At 35.7% G+C, this 22,651-nt stretch overlaps 1 protein-coding gene across 11 annotated transcripts in view; it reads right to left on the reverse strand.

Moving 5' to 3' along the window:
• NBEA (neurobeachin) overlaps nt 1-22,651 on the reverse strand; it is a 456,358-nt gene that overhangs the window by 61,108 nt on the left and 372,599 nt on the right. For all 11 annotated transcript variants that reach the window (XM_064716099.1, XM_064716185.1, XM_064716109.1 and 8 more), the window contains 3 exons: nt 21,926-22,038; nt 12,388-12,528; nt 4,399-4,518 (listed from right to left, as the gene is read on the reverse strand). In XM_064716099.1, coding sequence (XP_064572169.1) covers nt 4,399-4,518; nt 12,388-12,528; nt 21,926-22,038 — 374 coding nt within the window. The remainder of the gene's footprint in view (nt 1-4,398; nt 4,519-12,387; nt 12,529-21,925; nt 22,039-22,651) is intronic.

Raw genomic sequence — 22,651 nt, forward strand, 5'->3', positions numbered from 1 at the left:
TTGCAAATTTCAGGTACTTGGTTTTTAAATTTTAATGCTGAATTCTGTGAAAATGGTTTGGATGTATTTTTTCAGACAACATTGAGGCTGTAAAAGAACAGTTGTGGAAAGCATCTGCAGTACTTAAAAATCTCAGTTCATTAGTTAAAATTGACCTACTTCAGCACTTACTGAAGCACTTGAAAATAATGTACCTTATAGTCCTCTTTCTTAAATGGTAACTGATGTAAAAAACCCTCCAGATTTTGCTTTCCAAAAAAACCCTTTTTTATTTTTAATTAGACCTTGTTAGTAAAAAATTAAGATACTTCATATAATTATTTAATACAGTACTTGAGAGCAAAAATTGTGGCCATCTTACAACACACAGCAATGAAGAATTTCAGATTAATTCATTTCACATGCTGTTTTAAAATTATTTCATAACCTGTGCCACAATAATTAATGAGATTAGTAAGATCAGAGATAAATGCACTTAAAGCAGCTCAGATGAATTTTAAATGTATGATAAGGAATACATGAATAATGAACACTTGTTAGTCTTAGCAGTTTTCAGAGTTGGCTACTTTGATTGATAACCTCTATTCCATGCACTAAATATTTACCATAAAGACTTAAAAATTCTTTAGGATGGTGAAAGAATTGACAGCATGTATATCACAAGGAAATCCACACTGCCAAGCCTTTCCCCCTGTGTATAGCTAGATGTGGAGCCAGAAAAAGCTACACAAGTATAGAGAACACTTTAACAGAGAGCATGCCTCCAGGTTCTGTACTCACACACAACCTGTACACATCTTCTCTTTTGCACACTATCTTCTTTCTAACAGGACTGCTGGATAAATACTAGAAGTTGCCAGGCAGCTGACCACTAGTTTTTGAATGATTCACACTCTCAGAGCTGAAGCTTTTCTGTTGTGCAAGACAGTGGATGCTTCTCTTAGGAGAGTGACAAAAATGGCCAGAAATTTTGAGGGGGTTCCTTAGTAGCTCCCCAAACCTCACTGCTTTTCAAGTCCCTGAAAACTTGATTCAAATGTTTGAAAAGCCTGCAAGGCATTCTAAACAGCAGCACAACTAATCTGAAAAAATTAGGTATTTGTAGTATTAATAATCGTCCATTTCCCTATCGTTTTGCAGAATGAACTTCAAAGCCTTAGGGAAAAGTTGGCCCTGATGTAATGGCATTGAGAAATGAAGTTCATTAAGATCTTAAGGAACAAACAACAGCAACAATTAGCTGCTATACTCATTCTTGATTGATTGCTAAGAAACACAGACTCTGCAAATCAAAGGGCCTTGCCAGGACTTTGCCAGTCTACTTTGAAAAAAAAAAAGGTTTATAAATAAAGATTTTGCTACTTCCCTTTGTGGGGATATTCAAACTCAGACAATACTCAACTTCACCCTAACTTCTCATACTCTCTTGCTTAAATAAGCATTTTTGCACTCTGATTCCTTTCCTCTGACATTCCTTCCCTCTTTGTTCCTTGAGAAATAATTCTTCTCCGTTTCATATGTTTGCATATTTCATAGCATTTATGTGTCTCCACTTTAGACATTAATTACCCCACACATACACACATTTTTCTACCTGTATCCACTTCCTAAACCACATTTTTTGTTCTAATGGCTAACTCCAGTTTAGGTGTATTTTACACTTGATGGTTTCCAACAAAGAAAGCACTAAGCATTTACTTTATCCAACAAGAATTCATACTAAAAACTGGACAAGAAAAAAGAGAAAAACAATAACATATGCTCTCTGAGACCATAATGGCTCTGAATGAATGACTAATCAGATTGTTTCAGGTGAAAATTATATTTCATGAGATATTCCAGTTGTTGTACCCTAAGGATAAACCTTTGGTATTACGATAAACTTTGTGCCATCCTGTTGATCTTAGTTTCCTTCTTAAACTGAAGAAAAAAGAGGAATGCATTAACATATTTTGCTTAGCTATTGAAGTGCATCTCAGTAGATTTATTCCAGTAGTGGCTTTGTATACAATAAATTATTTTGGTATTGCAATATATCGAATGCTGGTATTAAATCTCCCCTAATTTCTACAGATTTTTTTTGTTAGATAATTTATGAATGTTTTCTATTTGTTTTAGCATTTCTAAAGATTCAGCTCATTTTTGAACATCTTTTTATTCATCTATTTTCATCTTGAACTGAATCAATTCAAAATAAATCAATTCAATGTTATTTTCTAAACCCACCTTTCCTGCATCTTCATTAATTAACAGGCCCCTATTTTAAACAGCATCTTTAATCCCTAATGTATCCCTGAATGGACAGGTCAGGGATTATCTGGAGAAAACATTTATTGACTAACATACCTCATCTGTTACTCCCATATTAGATTTTCTGTAATGACTTAGCTCCAAGTAGTATTTCTCTTTCTAATGGCATAACAGAAATGTGCATATATGTATTAATCTGATTTGGGGGCTCTATAGTAGACTGCCAAATATGTTCTGGAACACCTTGTTTTACAGGCTTTCCCCTAGGGCAATTCTGACCCTTAATTTTTACTATTTTACCTGCTATCCCCAATTCCCTTTCTGCAATTCAGTGGCATTAAAGAACATAGCTTAATTTCTTCACCTTTGCCTTCCTTTTCTGAAGGTATCTGGTTCTGAGCATCTTTTTAATATTTGTTTTGTTTTGATAAGTTGGGGTTTTTTAATACAAATACATTTTGCAATACAGCTGTTATCCATCCTTAATTCCTTCATCCTTGCAATGGCTGGCAACAGCAGTTTAATTTATCCCACTTGGTTCACAAGACTCCTAGTATTCTCAGACAAACATTTCAGTTAATTGTTTTACTGGTAACTCATTTGGTTGCTAGTTTAAGAACAATCCTTTCACTAATTATATACCCCACTTGAATACCATCTCTCCGTCTGTCCACAGATATTCCTTTATCTTTTGCAATGCCTTGATGTATTTAACTGCCCTCCTCCTGTGTACTAAAGCCAGACAAGAAGATTACAGTCACTTCCAACTGTCTTCCCTTGTTTCTCAGTTTAAGGCTCTTATCCTTTGTTTGAGCCCCACTCCTAGGAAGTCGCTCTCCCAGATACTCTAGCGGAATTACAGGAAAAACAGATTTCATTGAAAAGTAAAAATCAAAATGTCAGCACTTTGAAGATATATCAGATATAGTAGATATTACCTCAAATTGCTTCCAAATTTGGAAATCTCCTGTTTTTCTTACAAGGGTAAGAGTGATGGTACTTTAAAAACGATTGAGTTCCAGACAAGCATGAATAAACATAAAATGATTTGTAGGAGATTCAGGTTGATTTCCTTAAAAAGCATTTTCTCCCATATGTTAAAATGACCATACAATTTGCAATTAGTTATTCTAACTAGTAACTGAATGACAACAACATGATTTGTCCCTTCTCAGACTGTTGGAATACTTATGCAAACAAGAGCTCTGGAATAAAAATAAATCAACAAATATACATATTTTAATTTTTTTTCTTTGCAAAGACAAACAAAAAATTAAAAATATAAATAAAAATATAATGGCAATATGACCATTTCCTAGTATGAGCGGTAGTATATAAATAGAAGAGATATATATTCACTGTAAAAATGTGGGGTTTTTTTTAAGAGCAATTTTTATAGTGAAGCCTTTACCTACTTTATTACAAGAAAATGATAATCAAGAAGAGACCATATTTTTCAAAATATTTCTAGATTTTTGTTTCCTTTTGATAAGGTCCCATGTCTATGAACAATAACCCTTTGTATTTAACAAGATAAATACAAAGGTAAGGAATAACAGCAGTAAAATCACCCTGCTCTCTGGCTGTTTCTGTATATAGTGTAGAAGTTGTTTTAATCTAATGTGTATTGTTGCATAATATCCCCAGGCACATTCAAGTAAAAGCTAAAGCTGTACAGAAAAGCCAACATTTTAAATGGGTCTTGTCATTAATGCTTTATTAATTGCCTCAGGCAATGCAAACCCAGAGCTAGGCAAGCTATAACAATATGACACTTTAAGGTCAAATCCAATTCCTGCTGTGTTTTATGGAGTGGGCCAAATATTGAGTTAACAGCAGGAAAGAACAATTTATTGAGCTTTTCTCCATCTCCTGATTATCTGATCTAAATTAGATCAGTTAGGTTGGTTTTTTCTTTAAAAAATCCCATCTTTAGTCCACTCAACTTCAAAGAATCTTTGATTGTTTGTGTTAGAACAATAAACTTTATCGACACCTATTTATTTATGCTATACCTAGTGTGCTGAATATAAAGAAAAAAGATATATAAAAATATAAAATATAACACAACATCGTCTTTATGTTTACATAAACAAAAATGCCATAATGAAATTGCATATTTATCCATTTATTTAACATGTATGTTACCTTCACATCTGAGGTATCTCTTTGGCTGTTCCTCCAGGACCTGGCCACTGAAGAGAAGGTTCGATCTGGGTGGTCAAACTTGCCATCATTTGCATTTAGAAAGAATGTTGTAAAGGGCTCCTGTAGTTAATGAAATATGACAGATTAAGAAAAGAGTACAAGGACTCATGCAGCAGGCTTCTGTCAAAATCCGAAAGCCTATTTCAGATCAAAATACTTCATAAATGCAGAATTAAGGAAAAACATGGCACGTCATAGTTATATGTACGCATGGGTTTCTGCACTAAACATCTGAGTATATTTCTTGGCTGCAACACATTTTGCACAAACAAATCTTGAGTTCTATACCATAAGACTAATTACCCATCAAACTTTTGTAGCCTAGGTCCAGTTCACAATGACTGCCTCCTTTACTGCAACCACCACAAACATATTCTGTGTTATTTATATAACTGGGATTTGTATACTCCTTGCATGTTGGTATGTCAAAATCTTTAAAAAATCCTATCTCTAAATCTTTCTTGTGTTTTTATTTAATTGAAAAGAGCTCAGTATGTTCCACTTTGCCTCAAGGTGAGACGAACGACTCTAAGGTTGTTGTGAGGCAGACTGTGGTCCCAGGATATGCAGCTTTATCATTATTTTTGGGCAGAGGCACAGAGATTAAATATTTAGAGTCTTTACTTTCACTAGTTCTATCTATCTATCTTATCCCATTTTATACTAAATGGAAACCAGCTTTTGGGGAGGAAGAGCTCAGGCATTAGACAGTCTGGATGACCTATTTTTATGTCACTACATTCCTCTGCAGGGAAGGGGTTAACAGTGGACCAAATCCTTAATTTGACAGTAGAACCTGAATACAGAGATAATTGGCAGAAACCTGGATTTTCAGCACTACTCCATGAGCCCTCTTATTCAACCAATAGTTGGCAGGGATGGATGCTCATTCCTTCTTTTTGCCAAGTCTCATAGGGAATGTTTTTAAGAAAGTCCTTCTGATTAATTCATACTCAAACTTATTTCATTGCGTATCCTGATCATCTGGAATTTTGGTAATCAAAGCAGCTCATAATCACCAGATCACAATTTTTATTACAGTATTACTCATCTATTATTTGAATTTTATTATAAACATTCTCTGTTTCCTTCTACAAAATTTTTGAACAAGTCAGGGAACTCCTCCATTAATAAAGAATATTTGAAGGAATTATGCAACATTATACACATTGTGTGACAATTACCTCAGATGAAAAATATATGAAGAAATGTATGTTTACATTGTCCTTAAGAGAAATTAAAATAAGGAAAATACGGATGCAAAAATAGTGAAAATATCCAAAAAAAAGGAAAATAAAAGATGGAATTCTGACTCCCAAAGACCGTTGTTTCTCCACCCTTATTCCACATGTTTTCCCAGTTAATTTTTTCTATCAAGCTCAGCAGTCAACACAGGCTACTTTCGTACAAAGAAGAAAAAAGTCTAATCAATTTTTTTCCTCTTAAAACATGGGAAATTATTTTTCAATAGACACATTCAAAAGAATAATATCTCTTAAATTTTTTTTGAGGATTTATTCTAATCAGAAAATACTAATCTATGTTAAATAATTAATTAAATAATATAATTAAATACAAAATCATCGCAATATAATTTCTTGTTAGAGGACCCCAAATCTCATTGCACAATGGCTTTATTTGCACTTGTGAATATTGAAAGACTGTGTAGTATAGAAGAGTTTCATAATTTAAATAGAATATCAAAATTTAACAGTGGCTCAACTTGGTGAGTAGCATAAACTACCACAATGAACTGAAATATTGACAGAAAAGAAGTCTTCATCTATCCAGAGTTTTCAGTGCTCCATATAGTGAATTCAATGTAAAATATAAATTAAAGTGTGTAGGATTCAGACCCAGAAGTACAAAAAGGAAAACAATATATACAGAAATTGGATTATATTAATTTATTATTTAAAATTATGTTAATAATATTATTAAATTTACATTTTTCAATATTAGAATTATTTTGCTTTTAAATTAATTCCTTCTCCCAATTATCTGTATATATTTGAAATGGGAATTATGCTATTTTCTAGCTTGCACTGTCTGAAAAACATCATATGTTCTTGATCTGAGCACAAATAATTCTGTCTTCTAACATCTCCTACCCATCACTCTTTTCTTTATAAGATATATGTGATTTTTGTGAATATTATTGTGGAGCAGACTGTGGATCATTGCAGAGGTTCTGATATCAGAAGCAGTTGATGGATTTAAAAGAAGCAGAAACCAGAAAAATGATGTAATTAAAATAAATTATGTAAAAATATTAATCCAAACTTGCATGACAACATTATTTTAAGCATCTGAGACAAATACACAAAAGCAATAAAATTCATAATCAAGGATTAAACTTTTAGTAGCTGAGCACTACAGGGTGCCCTATTATGCTATCCTTCCGTGGCCTGTTGTGCCTATCTTTTTGGATTTTTAATCCTTAGCAGAAATCCAGAGCTTTCACTTTCTTTATCTCAGACCTCTAACATATTTTAAGGTAATTTTTATTCTCTGGGAAGTCAAGTACTTATACAAATATAACTCATATCTGTATTCTATATACTAATTTAAATACTGTTATGATACCGATTACTGTCATTTCATGTAAAGGTTTTGTTGCTGTGAAAGCTATAAAGCAGCACAATGTTTTCATTAATACTCCATCTCACTCATTCTTAATATTCTGAATAAAATTTACGCCTTGTTCACTGCCAACGAGGAGAGAAATTTGTGGCAGACTTGATTCCATTGAACACAAGCTTGAGCTGTGAGAACAACAAATTTTTCCATTCAATAGCACTTCTCTCCCACCCTTCCCTTTTAGCAGTACCCAGACTCATGTGAATAATTTATGGTGGAAGTAGAGGAGGGAGGAGGAAGGGATGTGGTCATTCTAAGACATCCTATGTCACACAGAAATGTCCTTACAGCCATTTGTAAGAGGAGAGAGAGAGAGTATGTAATGGTTTGTCAGAGTGACACATGCCTTTTGCCAGATATATCTGTGATTGTCCTGCTAAAATCTGACAAAAAGAAGAGCCAAATTCACTTCTGTGTACCATATGACATCAAGTCCTCCTCATCTTTGAATCTCACTAAAAACTGGTTTTAACTTAATCCTATCTAGCTCATAATAAATCCAGAATTTCTTCTGCCTTGTACAAATATGCACTCATTGCAACAGCCACTGGAAGACAATTATTCTCTACAAACGTCTTGACTACCACTTTAGAGAATCATGCTCTCAAACACTGGTCACTGCTTCCATGAAAATGCAACTGATTTACACAAATATAACTTCTTCAGTAGCAATTATTGAGAACATCCAACTGTACCATAACTCTATCCTATTTCTACTAAAAATCTGAAGCCAATGCTGATATTCACATTCTGCGTGATTCAAGCCAGAATTCATTCTTCTATTTTACTTTTTCCTTCTGTCTATTTTTCAGGTCAAGTCACTGGAATATATGGTATTGTGAAGTGGCATTCTTGGTTTAAACTACTCCATCTTCTGCAACTTAAATATTCAGTGTTCCAGATGAAATGCACATGGAAGAAAATGAGTCTTCAGCTGGTAAGGTCACCTAGTGATAAACTATGAATATTCAATTTCATTTCCACAAAAACACATACAACAGAATATGTATTAATGGTGAAACAAAGGCATATAAAAATTAACTACACAGGACAGAACTCAGGCTAAGACATACAACATCTTTTAAAAAACTAGCCTGAAACATGTATTGGGTTTGTGTAGCAAAGTTTTGGTAGTGGGGGAGACTACAGGGGCGCCTTCTGTGAGAAGCTTTTGCCATATCCAATAGTGTCAATGCCAGCTGGATCCAAGGTGGATCTGCAGCTGACCAAGGCTAAGCCTGTGAGTAATAGCAAAGTGCCTTTATGATAAAAGACTTAAGAAGGCCCAGGGAAAAACTGCACAAGAACACTAGAGAGAGCAATGGGAATATGTGAGAGGAACAGCCCTGCAGACAGCAAAGTCAGTGCAGGAGGAAGACCAGGAGGTGCTCTGGCTCCAGAGCAGAGATTCCCTCCAGCCCATGGTGAGGCAGCTGTGCCCCTGCAGACCATGGAGGTCCAGAGGGGAGTAGAGCTCTTCCTGCAACCCCTGGAGGAATCCATGTCACAGTGGGGGGCTGCCTGAGGAAGGTCACGAGCCCCTAGAAGCCTGTGCTGGAGTAGGCTCCTGGCAGGGCCCAATATGCTTCCATGGAGAGCAGAGCCCATGTGGGAGCAGGTTTGTTGGCAGGACTTGTAAGCCCGCAGAGCATCCACTGTTGCATGTTGTGGTGGGATGTAATACCTGTCTCAGTTATCCCAGTTCTTTCCCCAGGTGTGCCAATAACCTCTCTCCACCTCTCCCTTGCCCCTGCTGAGTGCTGTCCGTCAATCTTGGCATTCCAGAAAGGGCGTGGTGTGATTGGCGAAGTTCAAAAGATGCTTCTCAGCCCTGGGGACATTGGGCCATCCAGGTGCCATTTGTCCCCTGTTACTTCCCCCCCTTACCTGGTTGGTGGGATCCCTACCCCTTCCCTCCCCCTCTCCCTGGGGTTAAAAGACATGGCAACCACGTGGTTCTGGTTCTGTTGGAGCTGTTGCTGGACTCAGAGGCCTGTGGGCCAGGAATAAAGCTCTGGATCAAAACTGTCCATCAGAACCGACTCCTTTCCTTCACCTCGCCTTGAGGCCTCTCTTGCAGAGGTAAACCTGAGCTCCTGCATGGCTGGACCTGTCCCAAGTGCCAGATGCAGCATCCAGCCAGCCAAAGGTGTCTCTGAGGTGAAACCACCACAGCTGCCGCCCTTGGTCAAACAGCAAGGGCCAGACAAGCCCAGGCACGTTCCATCCCGCAATATTGGAATTTAATTCCAATAGTTGCAGTCTGTTCCTGAGGAACTGCACCCTGTGGGAGGGACCCACGCTGGAGCAGCTAAAGAAGAATTGCAGCCTGTGGGAAGGACCCACTTTAGAGAAGTTCATGAAGGACTGTCTCACATGGGAGGGACCCCACGTTGGAGCAGGGGAAGAGTGTGGAGATAGGAGTGGCAGAGACAAGTGTGATGAACTGAGCACAGCCCCTATTCCCATTCCCCTGTGTCAGTGGGGAGACGAGAGAGAGAATGTAGGAGTTAAGTCCAGAGAAGGGAGAGGTTGGGAGGAAGGTGGTTTAAAGATTTGACTTTATTTTATCATTATCCTACTCTCATTTGATTGGTAATAATTCAAATTAATTTCCCAAGCTGAGTCTGTTTTGCCCATAACGGTAACTGGTAAGGGATCTCTCCCAGCTCTTATCTCAACCCATGAGTCTCCTTATTTTTTCTATCTCCTGTCCAGCTGAGGAGGGGAGTAGTAGAGCAGTTTTGGTGGGAACCTGACATCTAGGCAGAGCCAACCCACCACAATCCATCAGATAATGGAAAGCAACTGAGGGAAATATAAGGCAGTAATGAACAGACTATCACAGAATTGACTCAAAAATATGATATTAAAAGCAATGTTTTGAAGACGACTGACAGAAACCAGATTGCATCTGTCAAAGCTGAAAAGCAAGACTTAAAATAATTTTTAAGGTTTTGCGGCAATTACACAATTCTCTCACTCTGTATATATATATACTTCAGAGGGGCTGAAACTTCCTTACCCACAGCAAATACTGCTTCCTACAACACTAAGGTCTAGGCAGGCAGTTGGATCCCCATTAGTACATATTGTTTTGTTCTGCTTCATCTACACTCTCATTTCCAATTTACTTTTTTTTATATCTTTTTCATTTGTTTCCTTGCTTTTTTCTATTTCTTTTGCTTTTCCTCTTCTCTTCTTTGATTTAAAGTCTTCTCCCATGGTTTTAGTTTGTACTCCCATCCTTCACTCTCAGTTTGTTGTCACTTTCTACCAAAAGCTCTACAGTAGCACATCTTTTCCCATCACTCTCCTCCAGTCTTTCAAAATACTGAAAGCATTTTTCTGTGTTAATCTCTGCATCTCTTAATGTCACCTTTCTCTTTCTGGACTAGACTTTAATTTACCTTTTCTTACAGAGCCTTCTTCGAAGCTCTACCTCAAGAAATTCATGAGCAAAAATACTACTTTAACTTGCAGGAGTCTGACCTAGCCTTATCCATAAATTTCACTGGCACAATCTTCTCCCTTAGGATATTTCATCCTTTATTTTGTAACAAAAATAACTCTCTATAGATCACTATGACTTTGTAATCTTCATTGCCATAATCTTTTCCTCTATACACACTTATTTTCAAATATCTATTTAGGCTTTCCGTTTGCTGCCTTATCTAGTCTTATCATATTATTATATTTTTTTTCCTTTTCTGGATTTGTCTTCTTTTACTTCTGTTGTTTACTTCCATTACAGATTGCTTTTCTTTGCTGTTCAAACATATTTAAACAATCTTTAAAATACCTGTGTAGGGGTGTCCCTGTATTTAAGTTATCTGTGGTTATCACCTTTTCATTGGCAACCTCTTCTTTGGGTATCCATGGTTTCCACCTCTGCTTTCTATCCTCACATATAGTGTCTGCTCTAACAAATGTAATTTGTAAGGTCTATATTGCAAGGCCATCAAGACAAAGACTTTGTTCTCTTGCTCTTTAGGTGAGAACACAAAGAGAGCAAGAGCATCAACAGTATTACATAAAGGACAGTAGTAAAAATGACATTGAATTAACCTAATACAGGAAAAGAATACTCCTTGGTGTGTTGTACATTCAGCCTGTAACCAGAATTTCAGCACTGAGAATTTGCTGACTAGCAAGAGGGGGATCTTTTGCTGTACAGCAGCCAAAATTAATAGACAAACATCCAAATAAAACTACTGGTTTTAATCTACCTTAAGGCAGCAAAGCGTACCATAAAATGTATTCAGTAGATGAATCATTTAGCAACATTTAAAAGGAATGCAGCGGTCACCCAACACAGGAGTGTAATCAACACTTAGTTTCCCATGGTTTAAGAAGTATATCCTGAACTCACAGACACGTGAATTCCCTTCTGAGCAGAAAAAAAATGAACATGTCTAAGGGAAGCTGAGATGAGTGAAAACTCGATTCTCAAGCTTTGTGTGGCTCTGTTTTGCTTTGTTGTATGCAAAACATGCTTAGAATACACCTTACACAACAGATTTTTATTGGCAGGGTGTACTTTAACTTAAGTAATTACACAGTCACCCAATTTTTCATTAATTCAGATTTCCCTGTGAAACCTTCAGTGTCACATCAACGCTCTTTATTCTGTAAATAATTGTGATAACACATACACTGAATTCAGTTCATTCTATCTCTGAAGTTTGGTCCCCTTCCTTAGATCTGGTTTTGGTCATAGAAGCATGAAGTTTTCAGTACTGAAATAACAGTTTGAAGTTAGAATCCAATTTCTACATTTCTGAAAACTGTAGAGATGTTCATTAATTTAGAAGCATAGTTCATTTGCATAAAATATTATTCAATATTGCTTCAATATAAAATTGGTTATATAATTCCCCTCTCGATGTGACAGTTTAATGTTCTTACAAAAGGCTTTTTTTTTAAATGTTGCATGGATCTGTCCCTAGCTGAAAATAATAAATAAATATGAGCAGTATCAGATTTCTGCCTTGAGATATTTTTTGGGGGTAGATTTCATTTTAGATGCATTTTTCTCATTGTATACATTCTAATACCACCACAATTTTATGTTTAAATTCATTTTGGATTGTTTGGGTAGGAAGGAACCCCTGATCACTACAAATGAGTATATAAAGAATATCAAGAGAATTTCTGAGATTTAAAGGTAGGGAAGAACAATAAGATTTTAATAGAAAGGTGCTTTCATTAAAAAAAACGAAACAGTGGTGTCAGAAGAGATGTTGCAAATAAAGATCTCCATGAAAGCCAGGATCCAGAAATACTTACAATACGAACAAGCCAAGCCAATGTAGAAGTAGATGTAGAGTAGTGGGTGTTATAATGATAAGGTGGAGTCTGATCATCTTCCCATGTCTCATACCGTTCTGCATAGAAGACAGCTCTCTTTGGGTTCAAAGCACCAATAGGCTGTAAAGTGATAAGAGGTCAAATATATTATCAGCTGTCTGATATGGCATAAGTTAATTCTGCATTAAGATTTACTGCACGGAAAACTCTGCAACCAACACATTCCATGCTGTAGTAACCCCTGAGATTGCTATAAGCTTAGAATTTTTTTTCAAAGGCTTTCTGTACTAAAAGTCTTATGAGTTTCCTTATTTTAACTGACAAATATAAGTGATCCACATCTGCAAACTTTCAAGACCTTCTTGAAGCATAAGTTGTTTCCCAATTAGTTCAGTAACATTCTTCTGGAAATAGACTTCTAAAACTGCATTTAAAATGCATTGAGGCCAAACTAATATTTCTCTTGCTGTCATTCACCACAATCACACAGCTAATGAAAACTGACTTTTGCTCGCACAGGATACTTTGTAATGCGCGGTTCATGATGAAAAGATTTCACGCGGAACTGCTGATGGTGTCTGGTGATCCTAAGCAGAAATACTTAAAAAGCCATGCATAGTCCTCAGGACTGGGTGTACTTTCTGACTGAACAAAGCCACGTTTTACGGAACAAAGCAAACAAGCTTTGTACTTGAAAACAATAGAATGTGGAAATTATTCACAAATTCAAAGTCCATTCTGAGCAAATTTAAAGGACAATCTATACAAATTAGGTGAAAAACAAAAGAGATGTAAGGCAGTAGTAGGAACTATTGGTTTTGATGTCGCTACTTGAGGAATACAAGCTTTTTATGATTTTTCAACCCACTTTATCTCAGAAGCTTTTGCAAAAAGTATTTGTTTCTGTATGAGGCAAAAGTTACTTGGATAAAGAAAATATGGGTTTTAGCTTTTACAGTAAAATTAAACGAACACTGAGTTTAATACTTAGAGGAGAGCACATTTCCACACCAAATAATTGTTTAAAGTTATTGTAGTTTGAAATAATTGCTTGATTTGCATTAACCAAAGTTTAATTAGAATTGATACTATTAAGGATATTAAAAATATATATTAAAAATATATAGGCAAAGGGGTTTGACCAAATGCTAACAGCATTTTCACATTTTATTGCACTGCACAATTTTTCTACTGAATTAAAATCCAAAGTAATTTGGAAAGGAAATATCAGTACAAGGTCAAATCTCTGTGTTTTACTACACTAGATATGTAACTAAAAAATTTAAAGCTGCAAGTTTTTTATTCTTTCAGCGCTGCTATTTTTTTGAGATAGCTGCTTAAAAGGCTGACATAGAACATGATATTTTCTGATTTAGAGCTTGTTTTGAAATAGCAGTCTTTGGTGAACCTTTACATTTTAAGACATTATGATTTCAGTATTTTTCACATTAAGCACTCTGGATGCTTAATACTTTGCTGTGTCATGGAGATGTTTATAGTTTTCTCATATGTGTAAAATGATTGAGTAATCCCAAAGGATTGGTGTTATCTGGTGCAGACTGCACTGAAAGACCTCACAAAACATTCTTGAAAGAGAAGTATGAGCCATTCCCTAACACTTTCCAGGCTCGTTTCTCAAATACTGGCAATTGCAAAAAATAAATATTTGCATTTTTGTTATACTTGGTTTTGTTAGACATCCTGCCAGTGTCAGGAAACACACTGGCAGTATTATAGCCTTTAAGTTATCATTACATAAAAATGGTTGTTCAACAGCTCCTTGAAAGAGACATTCCTTTCCCATTAGACTGACAAACTGCGCAGATATATGTGCACTTTGCTAAATTATATCAGGCTTTGGGTTGCTTTGGGGACTGGATGGAACCTGCTGACACCACCCTCATTAAGGTACTGTACATCCACTTCTCTGGCAGAAAAAATTCCAGTCCCAACTGCACATTTCAAGAGCTAAAGCAGTAATTCACACTGTAGTCTGTTGAAATGAAATGTCCACCCCCTCTGAGAAGGGAACACAAAATAGCAGACAAATTGGTGAGATTGTATTTGGTAATGGAGAAACACCCTGAGAATATCTCTTCCCTCCACTACAAAGGTGCATCTTATCCTATGCTGCAGTGAATTCTGAGGCTATGGAAAACAGAGACGTCATCTGTCACCATATTATTGTACATATAGGTTTGAAGGCACAGTGGAGAATAAATATGATGATTAACACAAGATTGAAAATATAGAAAACTCCTGGCCTTTCCAAACACAGTTGATGCTGGTTAGAAGTCTTCCATCAAATAAGTGATGTGTTTTCATTATTCACTGTAAATTGACTTAAGTAACAAGGCCTGTGAGGTATAACTGATGCTCAAAATAATTATGAGGTATTTTATTTTATAGCCTAGCAAAATTTTAATGGTCGTTTAATCAGTACCTTTAAATAACATTTTTAATATAATATTGTTGTATTGAATAAAAAGGCTTTTTCTCTCAACAATTTGACGATAATTTTTAAAGTCATAAAATACTAATGCAAACATATCATCATGTTTTCTAGGTTGTTCAATGAGAGGTGTTACTTCAATTTAAAAGATAAAAGGTATAATGATGTAAGATCAGGCATTCCCATTTTCATAATTAAATGCCTGTACAAGTACCGAAAATAATCTACCTTCAGAACATATATGATTAATTGTACTAAATTATAAACCTGAAAATTTGTATTCTGGATTACCATAATACAATATTCTTTTCAGAGTCATTACCTTTTTTCCCCCCTTTCAATTACTTTAGAAAAATCCCGAAATGCACAAAGCATCATCTGAATAAAATGGAGTCTTTAAGTGAAATACCAATGAGAGTCATTTCTGTTTTTGCATGACACTACAATTTTCATGGGAAAATCTCTGGGAAGAATAATTTTTGGGGTCCTTTCCTGAGAGAGAGAGAGGGAGGGAGGGAGGAAGAACTTGTCTTCAGCTATTAAATCTCACCTCAACTTCTCAGGACAGATCCTGGATTGGACGAACTAGTGATCTATCTGACAGCCTGGGACTTGGAAGACATGGGTTAATTTCTGTCATTCCACAAGCATTTGTAGTGTCCATGAGGAGACTGCTTAGGTTTGTCTCTAGTTTGCAATAGGAAGGTGAGCTGGAAGTCCCTGAGCTGCTCTAGAGGGGGTAGGGTGCCAACACAGCCCTGTTTATGCGGAGATGACAGCTGGGATCCCAGAAGTGGCACAAGTGTCTCAATGCAGCGCTGCCTGGGGAGGAGAGCTGGAGCTCCTCGTGCTTACACAACTCTGCAGCTTCTACTTCAGCCTTACATAAGTTATCTCTGGCCTGTAGTGAAGAAATACAAGAAACACCTGATCTCCCTTCTCTGTGCAGTCGTGGAGACACTGATGTGAACCACCTCTCTGCACATTAATGTAAAGGACATCTCTCCAGATTCAGGAAACCATGCACATTGAAAATGCTAATGGAAAGTGCTCAAATCTCTCTTTCTTTCTTCTGTATAACAAAAGACCAGGCACTTTCTGAAAGCAAAAAAACCCTCCATAAATAAAATAGTGGGGAGTAAATTCTGCAAGGTCTGCCCCTGGCTTCTTTAGTGTTATTTTAACTTCCATGTGGGGAAATGCTGTTAACCAGGGTAATGGTATGAGTTCATCCTTCAGTAAAGACAAAGATATTTCTGTAAACACCTTAAATCTCAGTTGTATAAACTAGCAGCTAACCCAATTTTACTCTGATGAGGCACAGGTCCTATTAGATAACAAGTTCTACAGTCATAGTAGTCTCTCACATTTCTTGTGAAATGTGTAGGATATATGGAATTTTGGTCGATTTTCATAGCTTTACTTTACCATTCTAAGCCCAGAAGGTCAAATACTTCAGTTTTAATCTAATATCATGGCTATAAAATGCAGTTAAAATTTATTTATGGATCAATCCCTGTAACTTTACATAATGGAAGAAAAAAATATTATTTCCATTTGACTGAGATTCTGTTGGTATGTGCACTCATTAAAATGACTTGCCCAAACAATACAAAGGCAAAGCTCAATCTATATACTCTCTCAGTCCATATCTTAACCATAAGACAAAGACAGAAGTTGAATTTGAATAAAATAAATTGTTCTAAACATTATTTTAAAAGTTCTTTTCATAATGTTTTATAAAATGCTTTTTCCAAACACATCATTTGTCTTTTTATTGCAAAATTCTCTCTGTAAGGACTCATATTAAGTAGAATTAACTTCCCACATAATGATTTCATAAGATATTCTTTACTCCAAACAAACAGAACAGGTCACTCTATGACAATGCCTATTCAGCCACTTCACTTTTGATGTACTAAAACTTACTGTTTATTTTATGTTTCTTTCTTACATTTAAAAATAAGGCAAGTATTTACTGTAACATTAAAACACATTACTACATCTTTCTTTTTTTCCCTGGCTAATCTCTTTAGATATCTGGCCTTTGAACAAGTCAATATATATTGTCAATACACCTTTTATCTAGTGTTTATATCCACTGGATGTGTTATGCTAGTTCATGTAATATCTATTTGTTTGCCAAATAGAACTATATTCTCTCATGGGAGCAGAACTGAATGTAGCATCCTTTTTATCTAGCCACTGAAATATTCTGCTTAACTTGACTCTCATTTGTGCATCAGCTACCTTATCTTCTGTTCAGGTTTTTTTTTTGTTTTGGTTGGGGTTTTGGGGTTTTTTGTTTTGTTTTTCTTTTTTTAATTTTTTTTTTTTTTAGTTTTTTTGTGAGGTACTGCACAAAATTATAGCCTGTTATGAAGGTATATTGAACCTGGCTTTATCTGGCTCCAGCTGAAAACTGACTGAGCTTTTCCTGACTGCTTGCTGTTTATTAAAAAACACCCACTGAACAGCAACCTAAAACAGGATGTCTTAAGATGATACTTTAAACTTAAAAATAAATTGCAATTCCATCCAAAGTAGTAAACAGATTTTTCTTCAGCATCCTAATATGAAAAGCAGATATCAACAATATCAAATATAAGAGCATTCACAGATTCATAGTACCAGAGTTTCACTCAGTAAATGAACTATTCTAGTTAAACTAGACTAAACTAAACTAAACTAGTTTGTTTAAGAAAAGCACATGCTTAATTGTGTGGCTTGAATTGTGTGTAGTTTTTCTGTTGATGGAAGAGTCGCATATGATAAAGAGAGAAGTATCATTTTACAGAAAATTATTTCATTTTTCCAACTAAGAGATCTTAATAAGCCCATAAACTCCATTCCACAGCATATACATTTTTGGTACTATTAAGTGTGGTTGCCTTGAAATATTCACACTTGGATGTGTTCATTTGCATTATTACATTTAGAAGCCTTGGGGCTTTATCACTTCCTTTTCTTGAAATGGCACAGTAATAAGGAAAAGTGGTTATGCTTATCACCACTCATCAGTCAAACACCTTCTATATTAACAAAACATAATTTTTTCCACTCAATGAATGGGTGTGTGATGTTTCATACACATGTCAATATTAGTATTACTTTGCCTGGTGAAGAAATCATTTTATTTAACAGGATGTATGACTGGAAGTAAATGAGGAGAAATTCCCGTTTACACTTTAATGAGCAGGGACAATGCAGCATGTCAAAACCATGCATTCACTATAATTTAGGAGTAAAAGTCATACAATTTTATACAAACAAACCATACCACATTTTAAGTGACTTGAACCTTACAAAAAATCGCTTTATAGTAAGAGCTGTGTACATGTTTCCTGGACTAATGTTTAATATCCTAAGTATTCTTCTAAAGGAAATCTCAACAAAGAAGAAAATAAGCAGATCACCTGATGGTTTGATACAGAAAAGATAATCTATGTATCTATGACAGCCTCTTTCATTAGCTTTTGATCCTGTCAAACAATAAATATAACCTTTAACCTTGCATATGTAATGAATAAAACTTGAACCTACACTGTCTAATCAAATGAGAGGTCCAATATATCCCACTGCTCTGGCACATTCCATGCCCATGAACACTGGTTTTAAATCTATAACTGTATGTAAAAAGAAAAAAACCAAAAAGCTTTTAGAACAGAATTTCCAAACACATAAAAGAAATAGGACAGACGAATTTTCAGACTAATATTTAAACATAATTGTTCTGAGAGAACAAGTAACATCTGGATGTAAAAATATCACATTAAGGAGTGCCACATAAAACCAGAATGAAATGGAATGGAAGGAAAGGACAAGCTACACGTTCAAGATGGCTTTGCATGAATGTAAATATTTAAGTTTGGACTAAATGCAAAAGCCCATGTTTTACTCCATTACCGACACCCTAAGCAAGACAAATACCCCTAATTTCATCTCCAAAAATCATATGAATTGCATTTGATATGTATGTTCACCTAGGAGTTGTGATATCACAAAGGTGGTGTATTATATTTTATACTGAAAGCCTGGAAGCCAAACATTAAAAAATTGAAAAATTGTGTAGTTAATTATCAGAACTGACACTGGAGTATTGTATGAACTTTGAGCAAGAATACACAAAATATTTTTTAAAAGCTAGATTTAGCACCTACATTTAATTACAGAAACTATTTTAAACCAAGAAAACAAAGAATAGTAGGTGATTTCTCTTTAAATGTCATTGCTTTAGTGGGCTTTTACCATATATGCAATATTGTTAAAATTCTAAATAATTGCAATAGATTTTTTGAGGACTATTAATTGCTAAAAAGCAGGGACAGAGGCCTTATGAAACTAAGAAGGGCTAAATTTAAAGGGAGACAGAAGGTCAGGAACTGACAAAGGAGATTTTATCTATCAACAGTTTAGCTGGAGGTTCTGATCTGCCATCAAATCTGCAGGAAAATGTCTCCCTTGCAGGGCAAAATCTGACAGAAGGGAGATGCTCCTCATAGAAAAGGATACTGAGTGGACCTGCCCCAGAGATCTGGCTGAGGCTTGCTAGCACAATCACTTTCTATATTTACAATAAATTACTCCTGCTTTTAAGCACCAGGCTACTCAGGATTCACCTCCAAGAGAGAAAAAAAAAAAAGGAGGGACTCACAGATACAGAACAATATAAAAAATTAAAACAGAATTGAGAAGGTAATACCTCAGAGACATTAGTATTTTTAAGATTTTTACAGATAACACAAAAATTGAAACAGGATGCAAGTAATGCTGAACAACTCAAATCCAAATCAAGCATTCCATACTAAAGGGCACTGCATTTTAGAATAAAACATTAACCTACTTTTCCTTTTAAAACCATGGTGAAATGAAGTCTATCAGATATTTTCATAATGAACACTGCAAAAAATTGACAATTACAACCCTTTTATCCTCAAGTATTCCACAACACTTTACAGATTTCACATGTGTTTTCTCATACATCCATGGGATAAATGGGGCCCAGACATTGCCAGAAAGGAAAGGTCATTTTCACTGACTAGTTCTGTGTAGGCTTTTCAGTGGTCAAAACCTTAGCTGTTACAGAGGAAACCACTGATAGCTTTTGGTGAGTTTTCAAATTGGCAAGAAAATGTGCACATTGCATGGATTCTTGATGAAAAATAAATAGTCATGGACTTGATTTTACATTTGCTTTTGAGGAGAGTAGTAATAACAGCACAGTGATACTTAATAAGCTATACATGCACTAATTCCATAATGAGTCTTTGCTAACTCATGAGGAAAACACATCTATTCAGCTATCACACTACTTCCTCTAGCAATTACATATTTTAGTAGATTGCTATAAAAATTTGGATTGAACCAAACTAAATACCTAGAAAAGTACTCATGAGGCACTGTCTAATCTTGTTGCACTTCACCACATCCAGTGTTATTAATACATCCAGAAGGTGAGTTTGAGAGTTTTTGAAAAGTGTAAGCACCTTAATGAAAGGTTTATCTTTCTGAACAACTCTAAACCAGCACTACTTTTATACATGCTAGGGAACAAGCCAGTGTAAAATGATCACAGGTCTTTTTTTAAGTCATGTCTGTGGATCTTTTATTGTTCTTGGCACAGATTTCAATGGTGTTACAGAACTGAAAAACACATTTGTGAAACATACCTATAATACTGTGAAAGGTCAGAAGTTTTATATAGCCCAACGGAAGTATCAAGCAATTTATTTCCTTTTGAGGCATACTGTGAATGTACTGTAAATTCTGGGTTTATTTGCTTATTTATTTTTTTATTTGTCTAAGAAAATAAAAGGAGTGTAAGCTTAGGTGTCTTGATCCACTATTATGAATTCAAGTCCTACTCAAATTATTTTGGACGTCTTACAAAAGCAGGCTTCCAGGAATGGTTACAACACATCTGGAGGTACTGCAAGCACACTCTTTCCAGCAGAGATGAAACTGTCAAATATCCAGGGCAGGATGTCTCCATTGCTCCCCAGGATGTGTGCTTGCAGGGAGAGGAGGAAAGAAATCCAGACTTAAAGCATAAACCTCAGAAACACTCATGTCTGCCCAGCAGCAGAAGGGAATGCAGGGTCTGCAGCACAGGACTGCAGAACAGGCCTTGGGGGTCATTTTCTCCTCTCCAGCCTCACTCCTAAAGGCAATGAGTGACAGCTTCCTGTGGTTTTGAGCCTCACTCAATGTGTACAAGCAACTTCCCCCTCTTGGCTGAGGAGCTGTGGTAAGGATGCAAGAAAGCTGACACACCAGACAACAGAAACCTCACACTGGGGATGCTGCAGGACTTGCCACCTTCACTGGCAAGAGAGTGCATACACTTTCTTAATTGATAGTAAACAGGAATGTTACTTTCCACCGCTCGGTTTTGAGACTCTTTTGTTATTGTATTTTAGCTGGCCAAAAGTAGAGCGTCTCCATATGTTTCTGCTATGCTTGGCCAGGACAGACCTGCTCTGCAATCTGTTAACACAACTAGAGTACCAGAGCTGGGTATTGATCACAATGTGGTGTCATTAGAGAAAAAAAAAATGCTAGAATTTTTTTTGTTTTGTAAAACATTAAGTGCCCAAATCAGCTTGGACAGAAAAAATCCCAACAAATAACAATAAGGATCAGATACTCCAGGATCTAAAATACAAAATACCCCTTTACTAACTATTAAATCAAAAGAAGATGCTGATACTATATTACTATTCTAGACACTGCAAAATAAAGTGAAATATAGTCCAAACTTTTTACTTTCAAATGATCAGTTTTTATAAAATAAGAGGCATAATTAGTGAGATCAAGTGGTCTGATGCACTTATGTTCCATAAGTCAGAAGGTACAGAGGAGTTGCAGATTTGGAACCAGATAAGTCAGGGACATGGAAGCAGCATAATATAGAGGCTCAGTATAAAATAGTTCTAAAATAGAAACGTCTATTTCAGACTTTTATGAGTTTACAATAAAGACCTTACTTAACCAGACTATAAATATAAAACAAAATGTCTTTCTAAAAGGACTGGCTTACTGTTCTTTAACAAGAATGAAACATACCTTTGATAGATCTCTGAAGTTGCCTGGAAGGGTCAGATCTAACTCTTCAGATTCATAGTTTGTTAAAACCCATGGAAATACAGGGTATTGGTTCAGATCATTGTATGTTCGTCCTATTGAAAAAGAAAGTTTTAAGAATTAGGAAATAGTGTCCACTTGTCCAGCTAGAAGAAAAATGTAGTGGTTACATTTCTTGCATCACATGTTCCCAGTTCCCACCACTTTGACAGAACCAGGTCCAAATCTTCCAGACAAAAGCAGCCATTTAGGTGCACTTATCTTGAACCAGAAGTCAACACAAACTGAAATAATATAAAAAGCACAGTATCTTTTAAGATCAACTAAATTCACCATATGCCAATAAAAATTTATTTTTTATTTCCATTAAAATATTTTTATAGCATGAATGTAGAAATTCAAACGAACTTGACTATTGTTTCCTAGAAACTTCATGAAGTATCATAGCTGGCAAAGATAAAATGAGACTCCAAACAGCAAGGGGGAAAATCTGAGGTTTGCAAATCTAGGTCTATCCTAGATAGTCCATGCTAATCTATCATTCCCTATGGTTCTTCACTGAAGAAATGGTGAGATTCCATGGCAACTGTGGAATCAAAGTGATGAAACTCATTTTTGCTGCAACACTATTTTTTAATCACTTTTAAAATTAAAAAATAGTTATCTCATGTAAAAGACAGAGCTGACTACCCCAGGCCACTCTTTTCA

The sequence above is a fragment of the Zonotrichia leucophrys genome, chromosome 1 (assembly GCF_028769735.1).
Source record: "Zonotrichia leucophrys gambelii isolate GWCS_2022_RI chromosome 1, RI_Zleu_2.0, whole genome shotgun sequence".
In the NCBI taxonomy this organism is placed as follows: domain Eukaryota; kingdom Metazoa; phylum Chordata; class Aves; order Passeriformes; family Passerellidae; genus Zonotrichia; species Zonotrichia leucophrys.